At 33.5% G+C, this 20,830-nt stretch overlaps 3 protein-coding genes, 1 long non-coding RNA gene and 1 pseudogene across 4 annotated transcripts; 2 read left to right on the top strand and 3 right to left on the bottom strand.

Annotated features, from left to right (window-relative positions):
• Positions 1-4,759: 4,759 nt before the first annotated feature.
• LOC104718969 (uncharacterized) lies at positions 4,760-6,024 on the bottom strand. Its single transcript, XR_756484.3, has 2 exons — positions 5,407-6,024; positions 4,760-5,204 (listed from the first exon to the last, which is right to left on the bottom strand). It is a non-coding gene; the product is annotated as an uncharacterized LOC104718969 (long non-coding RNA).
• Positions 6,025-7,853: 1,829 nt separating this feature from the next.
• Positions 7,854-9,715, bottom strand: LOC104718968 (uncharacterized). Its single transcript, XM_010436799.3, has 3 exons — positions 8,985-9,715; positions 8,698-8,887; positions 7,854-8,619 (listed from the first exon to the last, which is right to left on the bottom strand). The coding sequence occupies exons 1-3, from the start codon at positions 9,354-9,356 to the stop codon at positions 8,114-8,116; spliced, it is 1,068 nt and encodes a 355-aa protein (XP_010435101.1). The 5' UTR covers positions 9,357-9,715; the 3' UTR covers positions 7,854-8,113.
• A 1,607-nt stretch (positions 9,716-11,322) lies between these two features.
• LOC104718967 (uncharacterized) lies at positions 11,323-12,554 on the top strand. The gene is made up of 5 exons (XM_019230734.1): positions 11,323-11,371; positions 11,509-11,790; positions 11,897-12,130; positions 12,213-12,388; positions 12,489-12,554. Exons 2-5 carry the CDS (start codon positions 11,532-11,534, stop codon positions 12,552-12,554), a joined length of 735 nt encoding a protein of 244 aa, XP_019086279.1. The 5' UTR covers positions 11,323-11,371; positions 11,509-11,531.
• A 289-nt stretch (positions 12,555-12,843) lies between these two features.
• On the top strand, positions 12,844-14,064 carry LOC109124984 (uncharacterized). The gene is made up of 4 exons (XM_019230733.2): positions 12,844-13,098; positions 13,198-13,431; positions 13,536-13,681; positions 13,769-14,064. Exons 1-4 carry the CDS (start codon positions 12,849-12,851, stop codon positions 13,781-13,783), a joined length of 645 nt encoding a protein of 214 aa, XP_019086278.2. The 5' UTR covers positions 12,844-12,848; the 3' UTR covers positions 13,784-14,064.
• A 213-nt stretch (positions 14,065-14,277) lies between these two features.
• On the bottom strand, positions 14,278-15,895 carry LOC104720383 (uncharacterized protein At4g02000 pseudogene; annotated as a pseudogene).
• Between the last annotated feature and the right edge of the window lie 4,935 nt (positions 15,896-20,830).

Below are 20,830 nucleotides of genomic sequence, written 5' to 3'. Positions count from 1 at the left end.
TTAAAAGTTTGAAAATTATAAACAATTCAAAATAAAAACTTTATAAACAATCAAAAACATGATATATGTCATAATCACGTTAAATGATCGATGATATGTTTATTCCTCAGAAGTATCGTATTGTACCAAAATTACCAAATTACCTGGGTTTAAACGGTTTACAAATAAATCCGATAAAAAACCACATAAATCCGGTTTGAAACCAATTTTAAAACGGTTTACAGTTCTTACTTCTCAAATTTCAAAATCGCTTCTCAATTACTCGATCAAGTAGCTTGTGTTTCAGTACCGGAATCATTGACATTATCCAGAAGAGAAATCTCTAGATTTTTATAAGATACATCAACCATCGATTAATCTTCGAAATTTATAATGCTACTAACTATAGAATCACTTTTGGAACATACGTATCTCCATCCTTGATTAATTTAGCGGGCTTTATATACTTGACACATGTCATGATCTTTTTATAATAAGATTTTATGATTAGTAATTTTTTTTATTTCTTGATTTTTGTAAAAGATTTTTTCTTTTCAAATTAGAAATTTGTGTAAAATTGACAGTTGTCACGATCTAGTAAGTTAGTAACTTTTGAAATTGACATGTGTCATGATCTAGTAAGTTAGAAAGATTTTCTTCTTTTAAAATTAAAAATTTGTGTAAAATTCTGAATTATTTTTTTGTTTATCAATGTCAAAAGTTAATAAAGAAAACACATAATATAATTAGCGTACAATGAAAGACGATGTATTAGTTTGTTAATTTTCCTTTCTGATTTAGGAAATTTCTTGTTAGATATAAACATGTAGTTTTTTTGTAAATTTAATGCTATTATTTTAATTCGCTGTTTTGAAAAATAATAATTTTTGACACATGTCAACATCTGTGTCTTTTTATAATAAGATTTTATGATTAATAATTTTTTTTTATTTTTTGATTTTTTTAAAAGATTTTTCTTTTCAAATTAGAAATTTGTGTAAAATTGAAACTTATCACGATCTAGAGAGTTAGTGATTTTTGAAATTGATATGTGTCACGATCTGCTGAGTCAGATAGATTTTCTTCTTTTAAAATTAAAAATTTGTCTAAAATTGACACTTGTGACAATGTGAGGAGTTAATAATTTTTAATTGACACGTGTTATCTGGTGAGTTAGTAACTTTTAAAATTATACTTTATATAATAAGATATCATTTCTTTTAGGTTTTTAGACTTTAGTCTTTGATGTTAATAATAATCTAAATTCATTGTACTTGCATAATTTTTCTTTGATTCCGCGAATGAAAGATTCTGAATCCTTGTTTTTATATATATATATTTAATTGTCAAACTAATCTTCTTAGGGTTTCTTCTTATGGATAGATAACCTATGAATTCTTTAATGGTATCATCATCTTTACTTAGCTGTCACATGTTATTGCTTTTGCTTCTATTTCTTTAACGGGTCATAGTTTAGAGAAAGAGAAGTTCATGATGATGCTTCTCAGCTTTATATACTTATTGATTTATTTCTATATTGTTTGTTCCCTTAATCAATTCATGCAAGCTGTTCATGTTACAGTCTTTGATTATAACCCTTTCGGATAATCTAGCAAAACGTTTTAGGTAAGATAAGCCAAAATTGACTTTAATGATCTTCTCGCTAGAATATATCAAGTAGAAGAAAATGTGGGTTTTGATGCATACCTAAACAACACTGTCTTTTTGTATGTATTATATTTTATAATTTCAGAAAACTCGTATCAGTTTTAAGTAGCTTTCACATTTACTAAACACTAGTAGTAATAAAGAGTTTAAACACGTAAGTGAAAAGAAAAAGTAAAAAACAAAAGAACCAAAAGTCGTCAGAGTAACTACACACAAGTTCTGTAAAAAGTCTTTAGCCTAGAAATCTCACATCTGTTTACTTCTTGTTTCTATCTTTTTGAACTGAAAATAACAATATTTATGAAGAAAAAGTTAACCCATAGTTTATTTACCTTAAGAAGGAAAAATAAAAATAAATACTAAAAAGAAGTATGGAAGAAAAAAAGAAATCAAAAGAAGGAAGGGACCACATTTGTCACCAAATATTCGGGGTCTGATCTCAATGCGGATAAGTCTCTCTGTATTTATGTGTTCTATAAATAGAGAAACATATTTTTGTAATCTCAACAAAAAAAAAGTTCTTTATTGAAATCGACATTGTATGCATAAACTCACCTATAAATTATCTCGTAAAATATTTAATAAAGCCAAAAAAAAAAAATGTTTTGGAAGGGAATGAATGTTTCACAATATAATCCAATCAGATATTTGACGAAATGGTATAGAATTAATCATTTATCTCTAAATATTTCATTACACATTTTTCATAAACAGCTGATTGCATCTTACTGTTTAATTGTTAACCTTATTATTTTGTGGATTTAAATGAAAAAAAGAGAAATCATGTGAATAACAGAATAAGCCCATGACAATACGCCACACACAACAATCACATTCATCTTTGGCTCTTTCTGTAATTCTGATTTTTTTAGGGTCAATAATGTTAGTAAGACTTTAGGCATGTCAATGTAGATAGATATAGGTCTCTTTACCATTAGCCATTAGGTTCGTCATCTTGCAGGTTGGTCCCCAAACATTAACACGCTCTATACGTAATCCCATCTCTCTCTCTCTCTCTCTTGCCTTAAATATATACGTTTTAATCTACTCTTTTTAGTTTAAATTGACTGAACACTCTAGAATATAGTAACTATGTTTAGTTGACATAGTTTTTTATCACTGAAATTTTATGTTAGTAGAGCTTATATTTCAACATTTTGGAAAGTAACCTCCATATGTCTAACGATTAAATATTATCTCCATTAATTGTGTATATAATACTATAAGATAATTCTGATTTGCAAATCATTACATCATGCATGTGTCAAAAGAGCCAAAGATGTCCAATAAAATAATAACACTACTGTCACTAACACTATCACAAGTTGGCTGTGCGTAAATCTTTTATTCGTCTGACGACTAACTCACAAGTCACAAGGCAAAAACTCAGGTGATAAAAAGCAAACAGACAATGAAACGAGTATCCTAACTGTTCATTCGAATGAGTGTTTTCCCTAAGCCGATGGTTTTTGCTATATATCGTAAGAATTATTATGGTCTTTATAGAGTTTTAGATTATTTTAGCTCCAGCCAAAGTATTTAGATATCCAGCGAGGGTGAACTAACTCCAAAAACCAGTCCTCAGATTGGATTTGAATCTCTATGTAACACGTAAACTATGAAGACTAAATTGACCAAAGAAACATCATCCATCGTATCTACATCTAAATGTTGTATTCCGATGCAGAAACGAAAAAATATAAACTATAAACATTTTTCAAATTCACAAAACATATATCATAATTTGGCATCCTAATTGTATCAATCACACAACTGCCAAAAAAGTTTTTTTTTTTGGTTATCAAGATTCAAAAATAATAAAAGGTATATATAGTGTCTCATAATGGATTACAATGCCCCACAACAATGATTGTGATGCCATTACATATTGGTTTGGTTTAACCGTTTTCAAATCATAACACATCTTTACGGAAACAAAGTTAGGTCCATGTAAAAAGTTGGTCTCGGCTTCGACTAAATATAAAGCAAACACACAAAAACTTCATCTTTCCATTTCAAAAGTCTAACAGAACATTACATTACGTCTTTATCGAACTAACCACTATTCTCTAATCTAGTTTTGATTTAGTCTAAAATAAGACAACTCCTCAATGTAATTAACTAAATACAATATCTGTAGAAGGAAATATATATGCCTTTAAATCGTTATAAAATAGAATTGGATCATTTTTTTTTGTCCTAATCTAAATTCAAGTTTGGATCTACCGTCTACGTTAGAACTACTCTATTTATGTATATGTAGCCAAATCCACCAAAAGATTTATTTCACTGACATACGAAATTAATCCAAAACGTCCTACAGAAAGAAAAATATATATATATATATATATATATATATATATTTTAATAAAAGTAATTAAAAGAAAAGTAAAAAAAAAAATACAAAAGAGAATATTACACTGTTCAAGTGAACAGCTCTTAGAGCAAGATTATTGGTGGGTTCTTATAAGGGGGTTGTTAAACGCTGTTTGATTATTTTATGAATTAATTTTGTATTGTTTTGAATTTAAGAACCCATGATCTCTTAGTTAAAAAAATTTCCTCCAATGGTAGGTTCTAATTTTGAGTTTCTTATTTTTGAAAATATTGTTTTTTAAAATGTAAAAATTGTAAATAGAATATAAGTGGTATAAATGTGTAAACATTCAAGATTTTATAAAAATAGAAAATATTGCATTTAATTAAATTTTAAACATAGAAAACATAACAAAAACATTAATACATGTTACAATAGAAGTGCAATTCATAAATGAAAAAAATGCTAAATTTTAATACTGATATTACAATATGTGTATATATAACTTCTACCAAAAAGAAATATGTGTATATATAACTTCTACCAAAAAAAATATGTGTATATATAACTTAATAATACTATTGTTGTTTCACTATCATTTTTCTTCTCTTTTCCTTGAACAAAATAAATAAAAAGTAGGCGTATTCGTTTTGTTAAGATGAGCCAGGAACAAGCAAAGTGTACGTGCACAGTTTTTACTGGTATTATTCAAATCTGAAAGTAGCTTTCTCATGGAATACAACAAAAGAAACGAACAAGAACGTGCAGAAGAGGGTTGATTAAACCCCTAAAAAGTTCAGAAGCAAATTTATAAACTTCATTACACTGGTGAGTTGTTTCATATAAGCTCAGGGCCTCATGGACTCAGGCCAAAGTATATTCTTTGCTGATCCACCATTTCTGGCGAAGCAGTGTAGTAAGTCACTATGCTCATCACAAATTGTGATTCACAATAATAGCTATTAACAGACAAACATAACAGAACTAATCACACTGAATCAAAGCAGGCTTGTGCGGTAAAGCATGATAGATGATGTTGATTCGGAGACGTTAAACATGTATGGATGCATCATCATCAAACTGTAGCTGCCAAGCAATTCATTCATTAGGAACCGTAAGGACAGTACCAGACCAGTCAATCTTCCCCCAAATCTCCATTCTCCTAGAACCGCCACTACCCGCTTTACCTTCCCACAAAACCACAAGCTTTCCACCACGATTCGCCATTCTCTCCTGAAACCTGAATCATAATTCCAAAACCAAACCCTTTTTTGGTCAGAGTCAAAACATTTTCCGGAACATCAACACACTAATAAAAGTCAATAAGATAAAGTCTCCACAAAACACACATATGGTTTCATAAAATCAAGAAAGCTACAGTTTCTTAAAGTCTAAATCTTTGAATTAGAGTGAGAGAGAGAGAGATTGTGAAATCAAAAAACCTTGGAATTGGAAGCTGTAAGAGACGAAGAAGCTGGACACTCCTTGCCATTACCAGTAGGTATCGATTTCCTCTTCCTGGAGTTAGATTTGGTGGTGTGAAATCGATCAGAAACTGAATCTGGATCCAACAAAGAACTCTTGTTACTCTCCTGCGTTGTTGGTTGTGACCCAAGAACCCCAAACTCTCGATCGGATCCGAATTGGCCTGGATACAGAGGGAATCTGATTCCACCGGAGATTGGGAAATTCTCAGAGATCTGAGAATTCAGAGAAAAAGATTGAAGAGTTAACGGTGACAGGACGAGTCATTACTTCGCCTCCGTTACGCATCTCCTCCGACCGCAATCTCCTCTTCCTCAACACCCTTCGATTTCAAATACAAATCTTTGTCTTTTCGGGTTTTCAATCGCGAGAGAAAGAGAGAGAACAAAGAAATGAAATTCGATCCAAATAATTTTTTTTTTTCTCTTCTTTATTTTTTGGTTTGGCCAATAGAATACTGACACTTTTCGTCTCTTACATTTTTTTCCGTATACTATATAAGAGGCTCCCTTATATTTTTTTTTTCTTTTCTTCTGATTATTTTTTTTACAACAAAATACTAAGATATCCTCTATACACTCCAAAATGATGCCACAGAGACCATTTCTTTCTTCTCGAATGATGCCGGCATCGGAACAAAAAATAATTAAAATATAAATTCTGATTACCACTTTATTATCATCTTTACTAGTATACTAAGGAATAACCCGTACTATCTATGACATAAATTGATTTAAAGAAAATTATTATCCTAAACCAATATTTGTTTGTATTGCACATAATATGTAAATAAAGTTTTTTATTAATTTATTCAAATATGCACTTTTCATATAAAAGTATGTTTTACCCATGAAATCTTTGAATGTATAAGAGATTTTATGATAGAGAAAATATTGATAAAATGTTACTATTTATTGCAAGATGTCTTTCGTGTGGTTTAAAAATCAAATTCATATCTCTTATGTTTTATTTTGTAATCATAACAATTTTGCATGTTTCTTATGTAACATAACAACATATACTAAAGTACTCGATAGTTTAATTCAAAAAAAATTATTATATGTTAGTAAAAATCGGATTCTAAACTAAATTTTCTGACGATAATCTAATTTATTGATTTAATATTTTTGATTAGGCTATTTAAATCTTTTGATTTAGTCGATTTGTTAATATGACAGATTATTACCAAAAAAAACATTATGATAAATTAATGAAATTCCAAAATCAACGTATTAGTGTAAGAATACATTTCACCCATGATATATGTGAATGTGGTAAAAACAATATTTATAAAATGTTACAATTTATGGCAATATATATTTTAGTGTGCTTTAAAAATCAAATTTATATTTATGGTTAATTGATTAACTATAACAATTTTGCATAATCTAATAATCACTCATTTTAAATATATTATGATTTTTTTTTGGATACTAAGTTTATGTCTAATGATAAGGGTTATTGTTCCATTCCTTTTTAATAGCACATAGATTAATGTACAATTAGAATATATATTTCTATTCAGTTATCAATATTTCCATTTTTAATAAAAATGACACTAAATGTTGAGATTAATTAGTTTCCATACTTAGATATATATAAAAAATCACATTTCATGATATCCCCTAATTTGTTGTCATTTTATATTTAATTATGAATATATAGAAATATATATTTATTGGGAATAAGTTTCTTTTAATGAGTTGGAAATAATTCAGGAGTACTATACTTCTTTTTATAATCAATTATAATAACTATTGAAAGATTGTTATTTAAATTATTATGGTAATAATACTAACATAAAAAATAACATTTTGTTTTTATATGATTTTGTTAATAAGTTATATGTTTAAGAAGTTATATATTCTTTATTTTTATTAACTTTATTTAATTGATATGTTTTTATAGCATTTTTAGAATATTTTACTTATATTGATTTTAAGAAATATAAAATATTGATTTCTTAAAATCAATATAACTTTGACTTGTATATTTGTAAGTAAAGTTTAGTGAATTTTGCCATAAAATAGTATGTAGTTATTTAATTATATTTAATGTGTGAGAAATGATGACATATCTGATTATTATTCAGTTAATTGTTTTTTAAAATATAATGGCATGTTAATATAATTAGGTAGAAAATTTAAAAGTATTTTGCTAAAAGATATATCGAACTTTTTGGCCGCGACACATTAGTTTTCTCAATAGTGTGCTTCTTTATTAATATATATTATTAATAAGAAATATTAAATTTTCTGACTTCCATAAATACGCTGTGGTAAATTTAAAGTTTAAGGTGATTAATAGAAAAACATGAGAAGTTTAAAGTTGTCATAAATCTTCTGTTCCTTTTGCGCCAACATATTTTTAAACAGAAGTCGAGTACAAATTTCAAGAAAAGTAATTAATAACCAAAAAAACCTTCATTGCAAATTTTTCTTTTACTAAGATTAGACTATTACCAGGGTAATAATACGTCTCTGTTACTTTTACTGTTTTACATACCAAAACAGAAGTAGAAGTAATAGTAAGAGTAACTACTGTTATATTTTTGGGTAAAAATATTGGATAAAATGTTATATTTTTGTTTTTTTTCTTCTGCAAATTCTTGTTTGTTTAGATCAAAAATTAGAAAAAATTAGAAAATTTTCAAAAAAAAATCTTTTAGGGTTTATCTTTGAACAGTAAAGCTAATCCCGTGACAACATTTGCTTCTCTCTTCACCAGCTCTGCCACGTCATCATCATCATCATCTGTAATCATAGTCAAAGACGAAGACTTCAACGGCGGCGGCGACAAGAGTTTCTCCTCGAAAACCAGCAGCTCCGGTTCAGCTACGGCGGACGCGTCAGAAGTAACCGGCGACGGATCCTCGCCGTCGGAGGAGTTGTTTCGAGTATAGGAAGATAGCCATTTAGCTCTCATGTAATCAGCTTTCCTCCATGGCGGGAAATGCATACCTTTCTTCTTCAAGCTCTGTTTCGCCGCTTCAGACACCATTGACACGATCTGACGAATCCGATTAGATTTTCCGACGAATATCAAAGGCAGAGATTGAAGCAACGCCTTGTAACCACTCGTCTGCCGTGCGATCTCGAACTCCGATCTAAAATCAACGTCGATTAGAATCCTTTCTCCGTTCACTATCACATCTATGTACTCATACTCACCTGAAACAAATCATTAATTAGATTAAATAACATAAAAAAATCGAAGGTTGAAGAAGAAATCGGTTAAGGAGATTGTACCGGCCGGTTTAGAGCGAGATTTATCCCATTTGGATTTACAAATCGAAGAATCGTAACCGAGAGATGAGAGTTCAACAACAACAATCTTTCTCAATTCGTCTTTACGTTTGATTGATTTGTTCTTCTCTATAACCTTCACAGCTTCGTTTAACAGAGTCTTCTCAACAACGCTCGCGCATGGAATCAAGCTCTGTATAAATCAAATCAATACAGAGACTATGATGAACAGAACAAAGAGAGAGAGAGAGAGAGAAGTTTTGAGTTTTTTTTTATAATTATTATCATACCTTGAAATGGTCATAAGCGTCGCTGAATGAATCGACGAAACCATCATCGAACAAATCGAATTCGTCGTCAGAGCTATCGTTGTAATTGTTCCCGTTGAAGCAATTACAACGATGATTATTACGTCCGTTCTTAGTTTGCTTCTCGTTGTTCTCTTCCATGTAGCTTTGAACCATCTTAGCTAAGCTTGGCTCGAACTCTGTTCCATCGATTAGTAGTGATTTATCTGAGTTTGAGCTTCTTGTGAACGGTCGATCTAGTAGACGCTTGAGACGTGACTTGAGTACTGGTTTGCTTGGTGATTCAACTCGAGAAACGTCTCTGTTCGCCGGAGAATCGTTGTTAATCGGTTGAATCTTCATCGGAAATGGCATTATCTATCTCAAAATCAATTCGAATTTTCTCCAGATTTGGGGGAAAAGAGTCAAAAAACAAAAAAACTAAGAAGATCGGAGTTTTTAGTTAACGCCGACGATTTTCAAGGAAAACATGACGACGATTGTCGGAAACAGCGTTACTAGAAATGGAAACAGAGGAAAAAGTAACCGGAGTATTCATTTTCCCGGCGATTGCAACTTGCAAGAGAAGTTTTGTTTTGTTTTTTTTGGTTTTGGGGAAAGAAAAAAAAAAAGATCGGTTGATTTTATAGATGCAGAAGAGAGATGAGAGAGACGAAGCAGCTGAAGAGGGCAAAGAAGAAGAAAGCTGACTAGACGTGATGATGCCACGTCATATATTATTACTACGTGATAATATTATTTATGGTTCGTAATAATTATTACGTGGTAGATTTAAAATTACAGTTTAATTCTTCTTTAGTAGTGGGACGGTGTGGTTTTGTTTTTTTACTGGTGTATTGTTAGTAGTAATTGTGGGAGATTCTTCTTTTGGGCAAAAAAACTGCCAGTTAAAATTATTTGTAATGATGAAAAATATATTTACTGTTTTGTCCTCTCTCTCTATCTGTCCCATAGCTCCCACTACTGTAGCGTGGAAGATCGGGCATATCTTCCTCTCTCAGTAATCATCGGGATTTATTTTTATTTTTATTTTTATTTATATTTTTCTTGTCGTAATTAAAAAAGGTTTAATTATGTTATTAAAAAAAAGTTAAAAATGTTGTCACATTGCAGGGAGACTAGTTGACGTTGCGCTAATAAGAGTGCACCACGTAGCGAGAAGTTTGATACTGTATTTTTTTACTCCGTTGTTGAACTTGAATTGTATGACTCCCACATCAAACCCGATCATTTTAGTGAAAGAGACTATTTTGTACATTTTTTTAACTAATCCCCATTACTACAATAACTGACGATATATTACTATATATATATATATCTACTTAATTTTAGTATTTGTATGGTTTTTTTGGTGATGGTTTCTTCATTTTATAGATTGATTGATGAGATTTTTCTTCCAATCCATTATATGGCTTATTATCATTTATTGAAGTGAAAAAATATTTAAGCTTTAAAAGTTCAGTTCTACGCCATCATTATTTTATATGATAAATCAACGATAAGTATAGTTTTTTATTTATTTAGATATTTCTTTCTTAATTGGGATTATTTTTCATAATGTCATTTTTTAGCTCACCATAATTTTTAAATTTGTTATTTTCCCGAAAGTCTGTTAAATTGGCATTTTTACCACTTAAAAGTTTAAACTAAACATTTGGAAATCTTCTTCATAAAGTACATACTTAATGAAAAATACTATACCCTACATGAAGATAGAACCAAATCAACCCAAACATCATTGCCTTGAATGTTTATAGTTTTTGTAATGGTTTTTGGTTTTTTTTTTTGAGAATCTATTTTTTATCCATTCAAGATTTTGTAAAAATGGTTTTCCTAAAATTTAGGGCATCTGGTTTTTGGAAGATTTTAACAATTTTCAATAGTACTTTAAAAACCATCTTATTTGAGTTTTTCACTTTTCTTATAAAAAATTTAAGTGACTTTTTCTAAATTTTTAATTTGTTATTTCTTTTATTTTTGTAAAATCCAAAACCCAAAAACTAAAATCTAAAATCCAAAAACCAAAACTATAATCTAAAAACTATTTTAAAACTACCAACCATTCATGTGTATAATTATGTTTTTGGACATAAAAGAAATTGGCAAATTTAAAAGATTTTAAGAATTATGACAAAATATACAAATCCACCAAAAAAGTTATTTTCTCATAATTGATTCTCTCATTAAAATGTAGCTCACAAAAGTTTTTTTTTAACACATTCCAAGGATTTGTCGGATCCGTAACTAATGGGCCACGAATATTCGGGCCATATATAAACCAACTCTGTCAACATTTATATTCAGTACTCCACCGCTGGAAACCATCGTTCCTCTCTCTCTTCCACCGCTCCATCGTTCTTTCTATCGAGGTAGGTGATTTCCAACTAACCGTCTCAATCTCTAGTTATCTCATAATGTTTGATAGGAGAAGTTTTAAGTTCTAGATTAGAGAGACCTAACTGTCTGCGATTTTGTTTTGAGTCTAATGATTTGATATTTTTTTTAGGTTGTACGATAACTAAATACGAGATGGTGCACAACATGGCGATGCAGGAGGAGGAGGAGGTGAAAACGTTGGTGTGGTGGAACATTAACACCTGTCCGATTCCTCCTGGTTATGATCCCCGTCAAGTCGGTCCGAGAATAGTATCCGCTTTGAAGAATTCTAAAGTCTCTGGTCCTGTCACCATAACCGCCATCGGCAGACTAACGCACAACCCTAACGCCCCTGACGATGATGTCTTGCGAGACCTGTCTTCCTCTGGAGTTGTTCTTATACATGTGAATGGTTAATCTTCTTCTTATCTCTTTCTATTTAAGTTTTTAGTACCTTTTTTTCCATTTACACTAGGGCTTCGATATTAAACACGTTGCTTTTTTATTTACTGTAACAGAAGTTCAATCGGATTTGTTTGACTGGATGGAGAGGAATCCACCTCCGGCTAATATATTGCTCATATCTGGTCCTACGGAACTGGAAAGCCTAGCTCATACTATTTATGGGCTAGATAGTGAGGGATACACAGTTTTTCTGGCATATTCTCAACGTCGCCCAGCATCAGACTGGCTCTGGAAGAGCTTTTTTTCTGGGGTTTACAAAGAGTGGCTCTGGACAAGCTTACTAACAGGTGTTTTTCCATTCCATACCCTCTCTCACACACGGCTTTGAGCTTTACTGTTTCTGAACTAGTTTTGTGTGTTTTCCAACAGCTGATATGGATTCAGGGTCTGCGGTTTGTCAACAGTTGACAACCAGACTTGTCCTTCCCAGCAACAACTGCAGTGAAGCAGGTGAATCTCCCTGGTTTTGCTCATTTTGCTTTTTTGCTGCCCAAAGCTTTGAAGATTTCACTACTCATCTCAAGAGTGAAGAACATAGAAATAATGTAAGCATCATCTCTGCTTCTCAAAATACTCGTATCCCTCAAGTTTCCCTTTCTCACTTTTATGAAAATTTCTCTGATGTACATTTGGTTGGTCAAGCAGGATCCGGACTTGCTGAAAATGGTGGACTTGGTTGAAATGGTGGATGTGGTGAAGCTACCCAATTAAAGGCAAGTTTACATTCATATTTTTTAGAATCTGGAACCCACAATTGCCTCAAGTTCCCCTTTATCACTTGAATGAAATACATCTGATCTCCACTTTATGTAATGTATATTTGGTTGTCAAGCAGCCGGCTTTGGACTACTCGGAGTTTGGTGCTCCAGAACATAGCCCTGAAATGGTGGATACGGTGAAGCTTAACCAATTACAGGCAAGTTGAGGTTTCTAGTTTTTAGAATTTAGGTGAATCTGAAACCTACAATTAGCCTTCACAATAAATAAATACACGAGATTAATGCAATGCAGGGAGTGGAAGAGGAGGAGGAAGAGAAAACATTGGTGTGGTGGGACATAAGCAGCTGTCCGATTCCCACTGGTTATGATCCTTGTCTGGTCGGTCCGAGAATAGTTTCCGCCTGGAGGAGTTATCGTATGTCTGGTCCAATCACCATAACTGCCATTGGCAGACTCACACACCACCCTAATGCCCCTGACAACGACGTCTTGCGAAAGCTCTCTTCCAGTGGAATTTCTCTTATACACGCCAATGGTTAGCCTTCTTTACTTTGATCTCTGTCTCTTAGTTTTATATCTTTTTCTATAAACTACGGTTTCGATTAAACGTTGATTTTTTTCATTACTGATGCAGAGCTTCAATCCGATTTGTTTGACTGGGTCGAGTTGAACCCACCACCGGCTAATATATTACTCATATCTGGTCCTAAGGAACTAGAATCCTTAGCTCGTACTCTTTATCGCCTAGATAGTGAGGGATACACAATTTTTCTGGCATATCCTCAACGCGAACCAGCTCCAGCCTGGCTCTGGAAAAGCTTTCTGTCTGGTGTTTATAAAGAGTGGCTCTGGACAAGCTTACTAACAGGTGTTTTTTCTTTACCCTCTCTCACGCAGCTTTGAAATATATAGATTAACCAGCAAAGCTGTTTCTTAACTAGTTACTTTTCTTTCTTCATTTTCCCCACACAGATGAAATGGGTTCATGCTCGGAGGATGAGGACAAGTGCAGTCAAACGGGTGAATCTCCCACATGGTCTTGCACACTATGCGCTTTTTCTGCCCAAAGCTTCGAAGATTTCACCACGCATCTCAAGAGTAAACAACATGCACATGCTGTAAGCATCATTTATCAATACATTTAGATACAGCATGATTTTTTTATTTTTTATTTACTGACTTCGGTTGATGCTATAACACTGAAGGAAAACTTCAATTAGAGGGAGATTGAAGAAGACTTTGACGTAGAGGTGGACACGGAGTACTGTGAACTAGAACAAGAAGAAGAGGCGTGGAGCCGAGTCATTTAATTTTTTTGAGAAATGACAATTTTCCAATCTCTTTTCAAACATGCTATGCTCCTACTAATTTTTTGTCGTTTCAGAAATGTTTTTGGTAGCTTACCCACATTTTAGCTAAACTAAAATATCTTAGAAGAAGTCAACTGCCACATCAGCTATTACATCTTTTGGTTAAGCATATAACATTATATTATGACTCATAATTTATGAGTTACCACGTCACATACTTCAATCTCGGTTTTTTTTTTTCCCATAAGTGTTACCATTTTATATATAACAAAGTGTTGCAAGTGTTAAAACAGTGGAAACTTCCACTTATAGAGCTCTGCAGACTTTCTAAACTTTCAACCATAGATTAGATCAAACAGATCCCACTAATCTATTTTTCTAAACTACAAAAGTACAAGCCATTCCAAACTTTTACTTCTGATTTAAAGATAAACTAAGAGTTAACACCATATTGCTCATCTTGGATATGCACTTACCAAAAAGATTTCAGACCATATCCACTTATTCAAGACCTTGGCTGCATTCATTGAACCTAAGCAACATTTCCAAAAAATTGTTGACAGAATCAGTAGAGTGTCAAAGCTTTAACGTTTCTTTGGAGGTTTCAGAATCCCTCCCTCATTATGCTCATGAACCTTTTGCTTTTGCTTCCTTCGTTCTTCCTCATTCTTATCAACTGCTGAGATTTTGCGCGTTAAATCCTCTTCCATTTCATAATTCTTACCAGATTCATCTTCATCATGCTTTCTGGAACATTCTCCAACTTCAAACTTCCTTGCATCTCTGGAAGTTATCTCATACTCACTTATTGGAGTTATATTAGAGCCTATTGATGTTTGATTGCGTCTCCAAGGAGTCTGAGGAATTGGTACAGCAAAATTCAGAAACTTTTCATCTCTTGAAGGATGAAAATAAGGACTTGCAGCTGCAATCTCATCTAGGTTCAGAGGTGGCGTATCAACTCTTGGAGGTGGACTGATAGGTACCGGAAGGGAATCATCAGAATTATGAGCTTGCAAATTCATGTCTGACCTATGGAGCTCATCATGCAACGCAAATCTTTCTCTCCCATCAGTCAAATTATCTGCAGTACCAGTGTTTGTGACAGGTAGAGGTTGGAGAAAAGGACAATAGTTCCTGAGATGAGTGAACCTCAAACACCTGCTACAAAATCTTCTTAGACGTTCATACTGAAACCTGATTACTGTAGTCTCCCCAGAATCAAACCTAACTCTTCGGAAGAACCTTAGACGATCAGTTATGGCAAATCTAATTCTGATTCTGATATAAGCTACCTGAGTAGTAATAGCATCATGAAAGTCCAATTCCACCACTTCACCAAGCGCTTCAGCTATTTGTGTTACAGTTTCTTCACAAACATAAGGAAGAGGGATTCCTCTCATCTGAACCCAGATATCTATTGTTGTGAGGAAATCAAAGTCAGGAAGGTCCTCCCACCTCTGAAAAGCCACAAACCAATTGTTGAATATCCATGGTTTCCTTCTTTGAACTGAAATAAGATCCACCTCAGATTGGAATAGAAACTGAACAAAAGTATCATCCAGAACCCTTCCATGGACTCTTGCTGCAAATCCCCAAATTCTTGGTAGCGAAGAGATCACAGTAAAGAGGTTTTGAGCTCTCGGGTTAAGGGGTCTAGCTATCAAACTTAGCCTATTGCGAGCCACCGTAGCTGCATAAGCCTCATGAGGGAAAAACAATTCTGGATCTTCTCTACCCATAGCCAAATTTTGTAACTCATCCCATAACTCATCCGCCATAATTTAGAGAAACAGGAAAGCAAAAAGGAGATTGTGTTTCTCTACCCACTCAAAGTAAATATATATAGTAAGCGGTTAACGTAAAATAAGATATATGAAAAACTAATAATAAGATAAAGGAAATAGACTTTAGCATATCTTGTAAGAAAAGATATGTAAGGGAAGGAAAGGATAAGACTGAGAAAGGGTTGAAAAGAGTGAAACCGTAAAAAGAGACTAGTAAGAAAAAAGTATTATAAAAACCAGAAGACAACAAAATTTTTTTGTCACAGACGGGAAACATTTACAACATCTAAAGTTTCCTTATTCCTTAAACCGACTATACTTACTAGACACAAGAAAAATTTAACCTCTTCTATAGTAAAATATTATAACCCCTATCTCCCTACTAATTAACCTTTTCCTCTTCAAACAGGTTTCCTAGCCACTGTGGATGACCCTTACCAACGTAGGAATGTAACCTTAACCCAGTTATCACACTCATTGCTATTTCAGAAGCTCCTTTATTGCACTTTAAAGGTTCAATCCACATAAACCAGTTAGGTTTATCCTTGGTGAATCTTAAAAGTTCAGCAATATGACCTATTAAAGCTGGCCACTCTTTTGGTTTATTTAAAGCTTTAATAATCTCAGAGGTGGAAACTCCAAAGGTTACATTATCTAAATGGTGCTTATTCATACTATCTAATGCCCAAGCCCAACTCCTAAGTTTAGCATCAAAAAGAGAATGTACCTGAGAGTATGATCTGCGACTATGCATTAAAACTAAGCCCCTTGAATCTCTTACCACCCAGGACGCTCCAGATAATTGTTTTTTCCTTGACCAAGCAAATCCAATATTGCACTTGAACTCTCCCCAATTCGGAGGAATCCACTTTTTTTCCTTGGAATCTTCACTATTCCTTGATTGAATATCTCTATTCTGAGCTAAACTCCATTGTTGACAATCATCATATGCTTTGTCGACAATTCTATTTGCCATCGAACCAGCTCCTTCAAACAACAGTTTATTTCTGTTTTTCCATAAAACCCAAATAATCCAAGGACTTACAGAATTTAACTGTTGAGGCATGTCTTGATTCTGAGATATCTGTATCAAATGATTCATATTTGTGTAAATAGAATCCCCAAACCCATTCACAGGAGATGGCAGAATAGAAAGTGCCCAAACTTGTCTAGCCAATGGACATTGAAACAGTATATGGTTGATTGTTTCATTTTCCTCCCCACACATAAGACAACCATCTGCAACCTGAATACCTCTTGTTCTGAGTCTATCTTCAACAGCAACTGCTCCTCTTAACACCTTCCAGAAGAAAGTTTTAATCTTTGGAGCAGTTAGTATCTTCCATATACTTGCAAAAAGAGGATTTAAGGATGGATTTTCCGCAGCTTCTCGATACAAATTTTGATGAACTTTTCTACTAATTAGATCATAACCAGACTTGACTGTATATAAACCGTTGTTTGTACCAGCCCGGCAAAAAGTGTCTTCTCTCGAGACCAAAGGTCTTCTTCTTATCAAAATCTGAATATCTTTCCAGGGAAATAAATCTCTTAGCATATTCAGATTCCAATTCTTTGAGGAAGGATCAATAATCTGACTCACTTTCATCTCAATATCTATCAGAGCCTGTAGATTCATTGGTCTTCTATTTTGTCCATCAAAAAGCCACTTATCTATCCAAACCTTAGTTTGCTCACCATTACCAATAACCCGTGTCAATCCTTCCATTAGTAAATCTCTACCATATAAGATACTTCTCCAAGCATAAGAAGGTCTAGTTCCATTGGTTGCATTAAGGATATCAGTATTCAGAAAGTACCTGCTCTTAAAAATTTTATAGAAGAGGTTGTCTTTCTCATTAAAAAGTCTCCAAGCTTGTTTAGCTAGTAAAGCTTGATTGAAACACTGAAGGTCTTTGAATCCAATTCCACCTAACACCTTAGGCATTGTTAATCTCTGCCATCCTATCCAGTGGATTTTCCTTGAGCTTTGCATATTACTCCACCAGAAATTCATCATAACACTAGTCAGATTTTTGCATAGACCTTTAGGTAATTTAAAGCAGGTCATTGCATACACTGGTAAAGCCATAGCAATAGACTTTAACAAAATCTCCTTTCCCCCTTGGGATAATGTCTTTGCATACCAACCTGTCATTCTCGACTGAAGCTTTGCTTTAATAAACCCAAATAATTCTATTTTTGATCCACTTAAGCATTCAGGTAACCCCAAATACTTCCCAGTTCCTCCTTCAGTAAGAATGCATGATCTCTTTTTAATCCAAGTCTTTGTTTCTTCTTCTACTTTTGCCCCAAAGGTTACTGCTGACTTATCCACATTAATAACTTGACCTGAAATTTGTCCATATTTAGATAAGCACTCCATGATCTCTTCACACTCTTCTTTATTAGCCTTACACACTAGAAGAGTTTCATCAGCAAATAACAAATGATTCACTGAAACGCCAGCATTGTTAAACTCGATGCCCGAAATTTTACCCATCTTTTCAGCCTGATTGAGAATATGGATTAAAGCCTCTGTACACAGTACAAATAAGAACGGGGACAGTGGATCTCCTTGTCTGATCCCTCTTCCTGGATTAATGTGACCATAAGGCTGACCATTGATTAAAACTGAATAAGAGACAGATGATACATAAGCCATGATCCATGATATCCATTTCTGATTAAAACCAAGAGCCACCAGAATTCTTTCCAAAAAGGACCACTCTACTCTATCGTAAGCCTTTGACATATCCGTTTTAAACACCATAGACTCCTTGGATATCTTCTCATTTGTTCTCAGATTATGCACAATCTCATGGGCGATAAGAATATTATCTGAGACTAACCTTTCAGATACAAAGGCCGATTGAGTCTGAGAGACTATATCCGGTAAGTGCTTTTTGAGTCTTGCGGACAAAATTTTGGATATTATCTTGTACAACACCGAACACAGGCTAATGGGTCTAATATCTGTCATCCTCTGAGGGTTTATGATTCCATTCCTCTGGAAGAACTCCGGTGTGAAAGAAACCCAATACTTCCTTTATAATTTGTGACTTCACCAAAGACCAATGTTTCTGAAAGAATAATGCAGTGAACCCATCCGGACCTGGGGCCTTCTCACTATTAATTGAAAAAACTGCATTATAGATCTCCTCTTCCGTAACATCTTGAGTTAGCTCCTGATTCATGACTGATGACACTTTAACTTGAAAACCTTCCAAATAAGCACTGGTAGAACTTGGATAAGAAGAAGTAAAAAGATTCTCAAAGAATAAGGTTGCAACCTTTCCTTTTTCTCTATTTGATGTCTGTTCATTTCCATTCTCATCCAATAGAAAACTCAAGGAATTTCTCACTCTGTTGGAATTTACTACTGCATGAAAAAACCTTGTATTCTTGTCTCCTTCACACAACCATTTCTCTCGACTTTTTTTGTCTCCAATAGGCTTCCTCTTCATTGTAAGCGAATCCCAATTGTTCTTTAATAACCGCAATTTTAGGCCAACAGGGAAATTGAGCACTTTTATGATCATCTAGCTCTTTTCTCAACCTCTTGATTCTATTCTGAGAATTAGTATCAGAAGTTTTTTTCCAAACACTGATAGCTCTTCTACATTCCGCAATACTAAAGATAGTAGAATGCGTACCTTTAGAGATTTCATTATTCCAAGATCTGCAAATAGCTTCAATACAAGCAAGATTATCAGCCAATCTTTTGTCAAAGCGAAACTGTCCTCTAAAAGTTTCCTGATCATTAATAAAGATTACCAGTACCGGTCTATGATCAGATCCAATATTCTCAAGGAACCATTGATGAGAATTTGGAAACATAGAAAACCAAGAGGAATTTCCAAAACATCGATCAAGTTTACATTGAACCCATTGATCATTCCGTGTTCCTCCCCACGTATAACTATTCCCTGAGCTCCCCAATTCATGCATGTCACAGTTCTTCAACATATCTTGAAAAGACTGAAATGAAGAGATCAAACGTCTAGGGCCACCTAACTTATCCTTATTAGAAAGGATTTCATTAAAATCTCCTATCATACACCAAGCTTCTTTCCTATCAACACCAATACTACTCAATCTTTCCCACAAAAGAGGTCTGAGATTCATCACCGGATGACCATAAACACAAGACACAAACCAACTTTTATTATGTTGTGATACCTTCAAGTCTAGGAGATTTTTGTCTTCAAAAAGAATTTCAATCTCCAAATGATTTTTCCAGAAAATCGCCAAGCCACCACTTCTTCCTTCCGGTTCTACTGTATGCACATAATCATAACCAAGCCAACTAAAAACTTTTAAAACAAACTCATCTGAATTCATAGTCTCCATGAGGAATAAAATATCTGGGAAATGATCCTTTCTCATCTCCTTTAGATGTCGAATTGTCCAAGGATTCCTCAAACCTTGGCAATTCCAACTTAAGACGTCTTACTGATCCAACGGCGGTTCACAAGGAACCACCGGATTATTATCTGCCTTCATACACTTTGTATACACTTTCCTTGTTTATTATGCTTTCCTTTTAAAAACTTTCTCAAACTGATTTTGAGAGAGTAGTTCACTAACCTTTTCCTTCATAGGTAGTTGTTTGACCTTTTTAGCTTTTCTAGAACATGAAGTTTGCATCTTCCTTTTGTTATTCTCTATTGGAACTGTTCCCGAAGAACTAGCCTCCATACTTCTTGTACTAAAGCCGAGAAGAAGATCCAAGTCTGACAAAGCTTCTGACTCATCTTCATCAACTGATTTTAATACCACAAGGTTACTTTGATTTGAAGCACTTTTCATCGCATCGGCCATTATTTTTATATCCATAGAGTTCTCCTTCGGTTGCTCTATATCTTTCAGAGCGATCCCTTTCAATTTTTCTTGATCCTTAGAAACCAAGGAGGAAGGTTCTTTTATAACTGACTGCTTGAAAGAGCATCTATTCTTCTCATGAGTTAGTCTTTGACATTGAAAGCATCTTTTCCTGATCCTTTCATAATCAAAAGAAACTAAAACAATCTCCCCTGATGGTAACTGTACTTCTTTAGAATTACGCAAAGGATTTGAGACATCTAACAACACACGCACCCTAACATAGTCTTGAACTTGAGATTTCTCCTGATCGAAGACTACCTGCAAGACTTGTCCTACACACTCC

Source organism: Camelina sativa, chromosome 10 (assembly GCF_030686135.1).
Source record: "Camelina sativa cultivar CO46 ecotype springtype chromosome 10, ASM3068613v1".
Classification (NCBI taxonomy): Eukaryota; Viridiplantae; Streptophyta; class Magnoliopsida; order Brassicales; family Brassicaceae; genus Camelina; species Camelina sativa.
The sequence above is the reverse complement of the archived record's forward strand: the minus strand, read 5'-3'. Positions and strand labels throughout refer to the sequence as shown.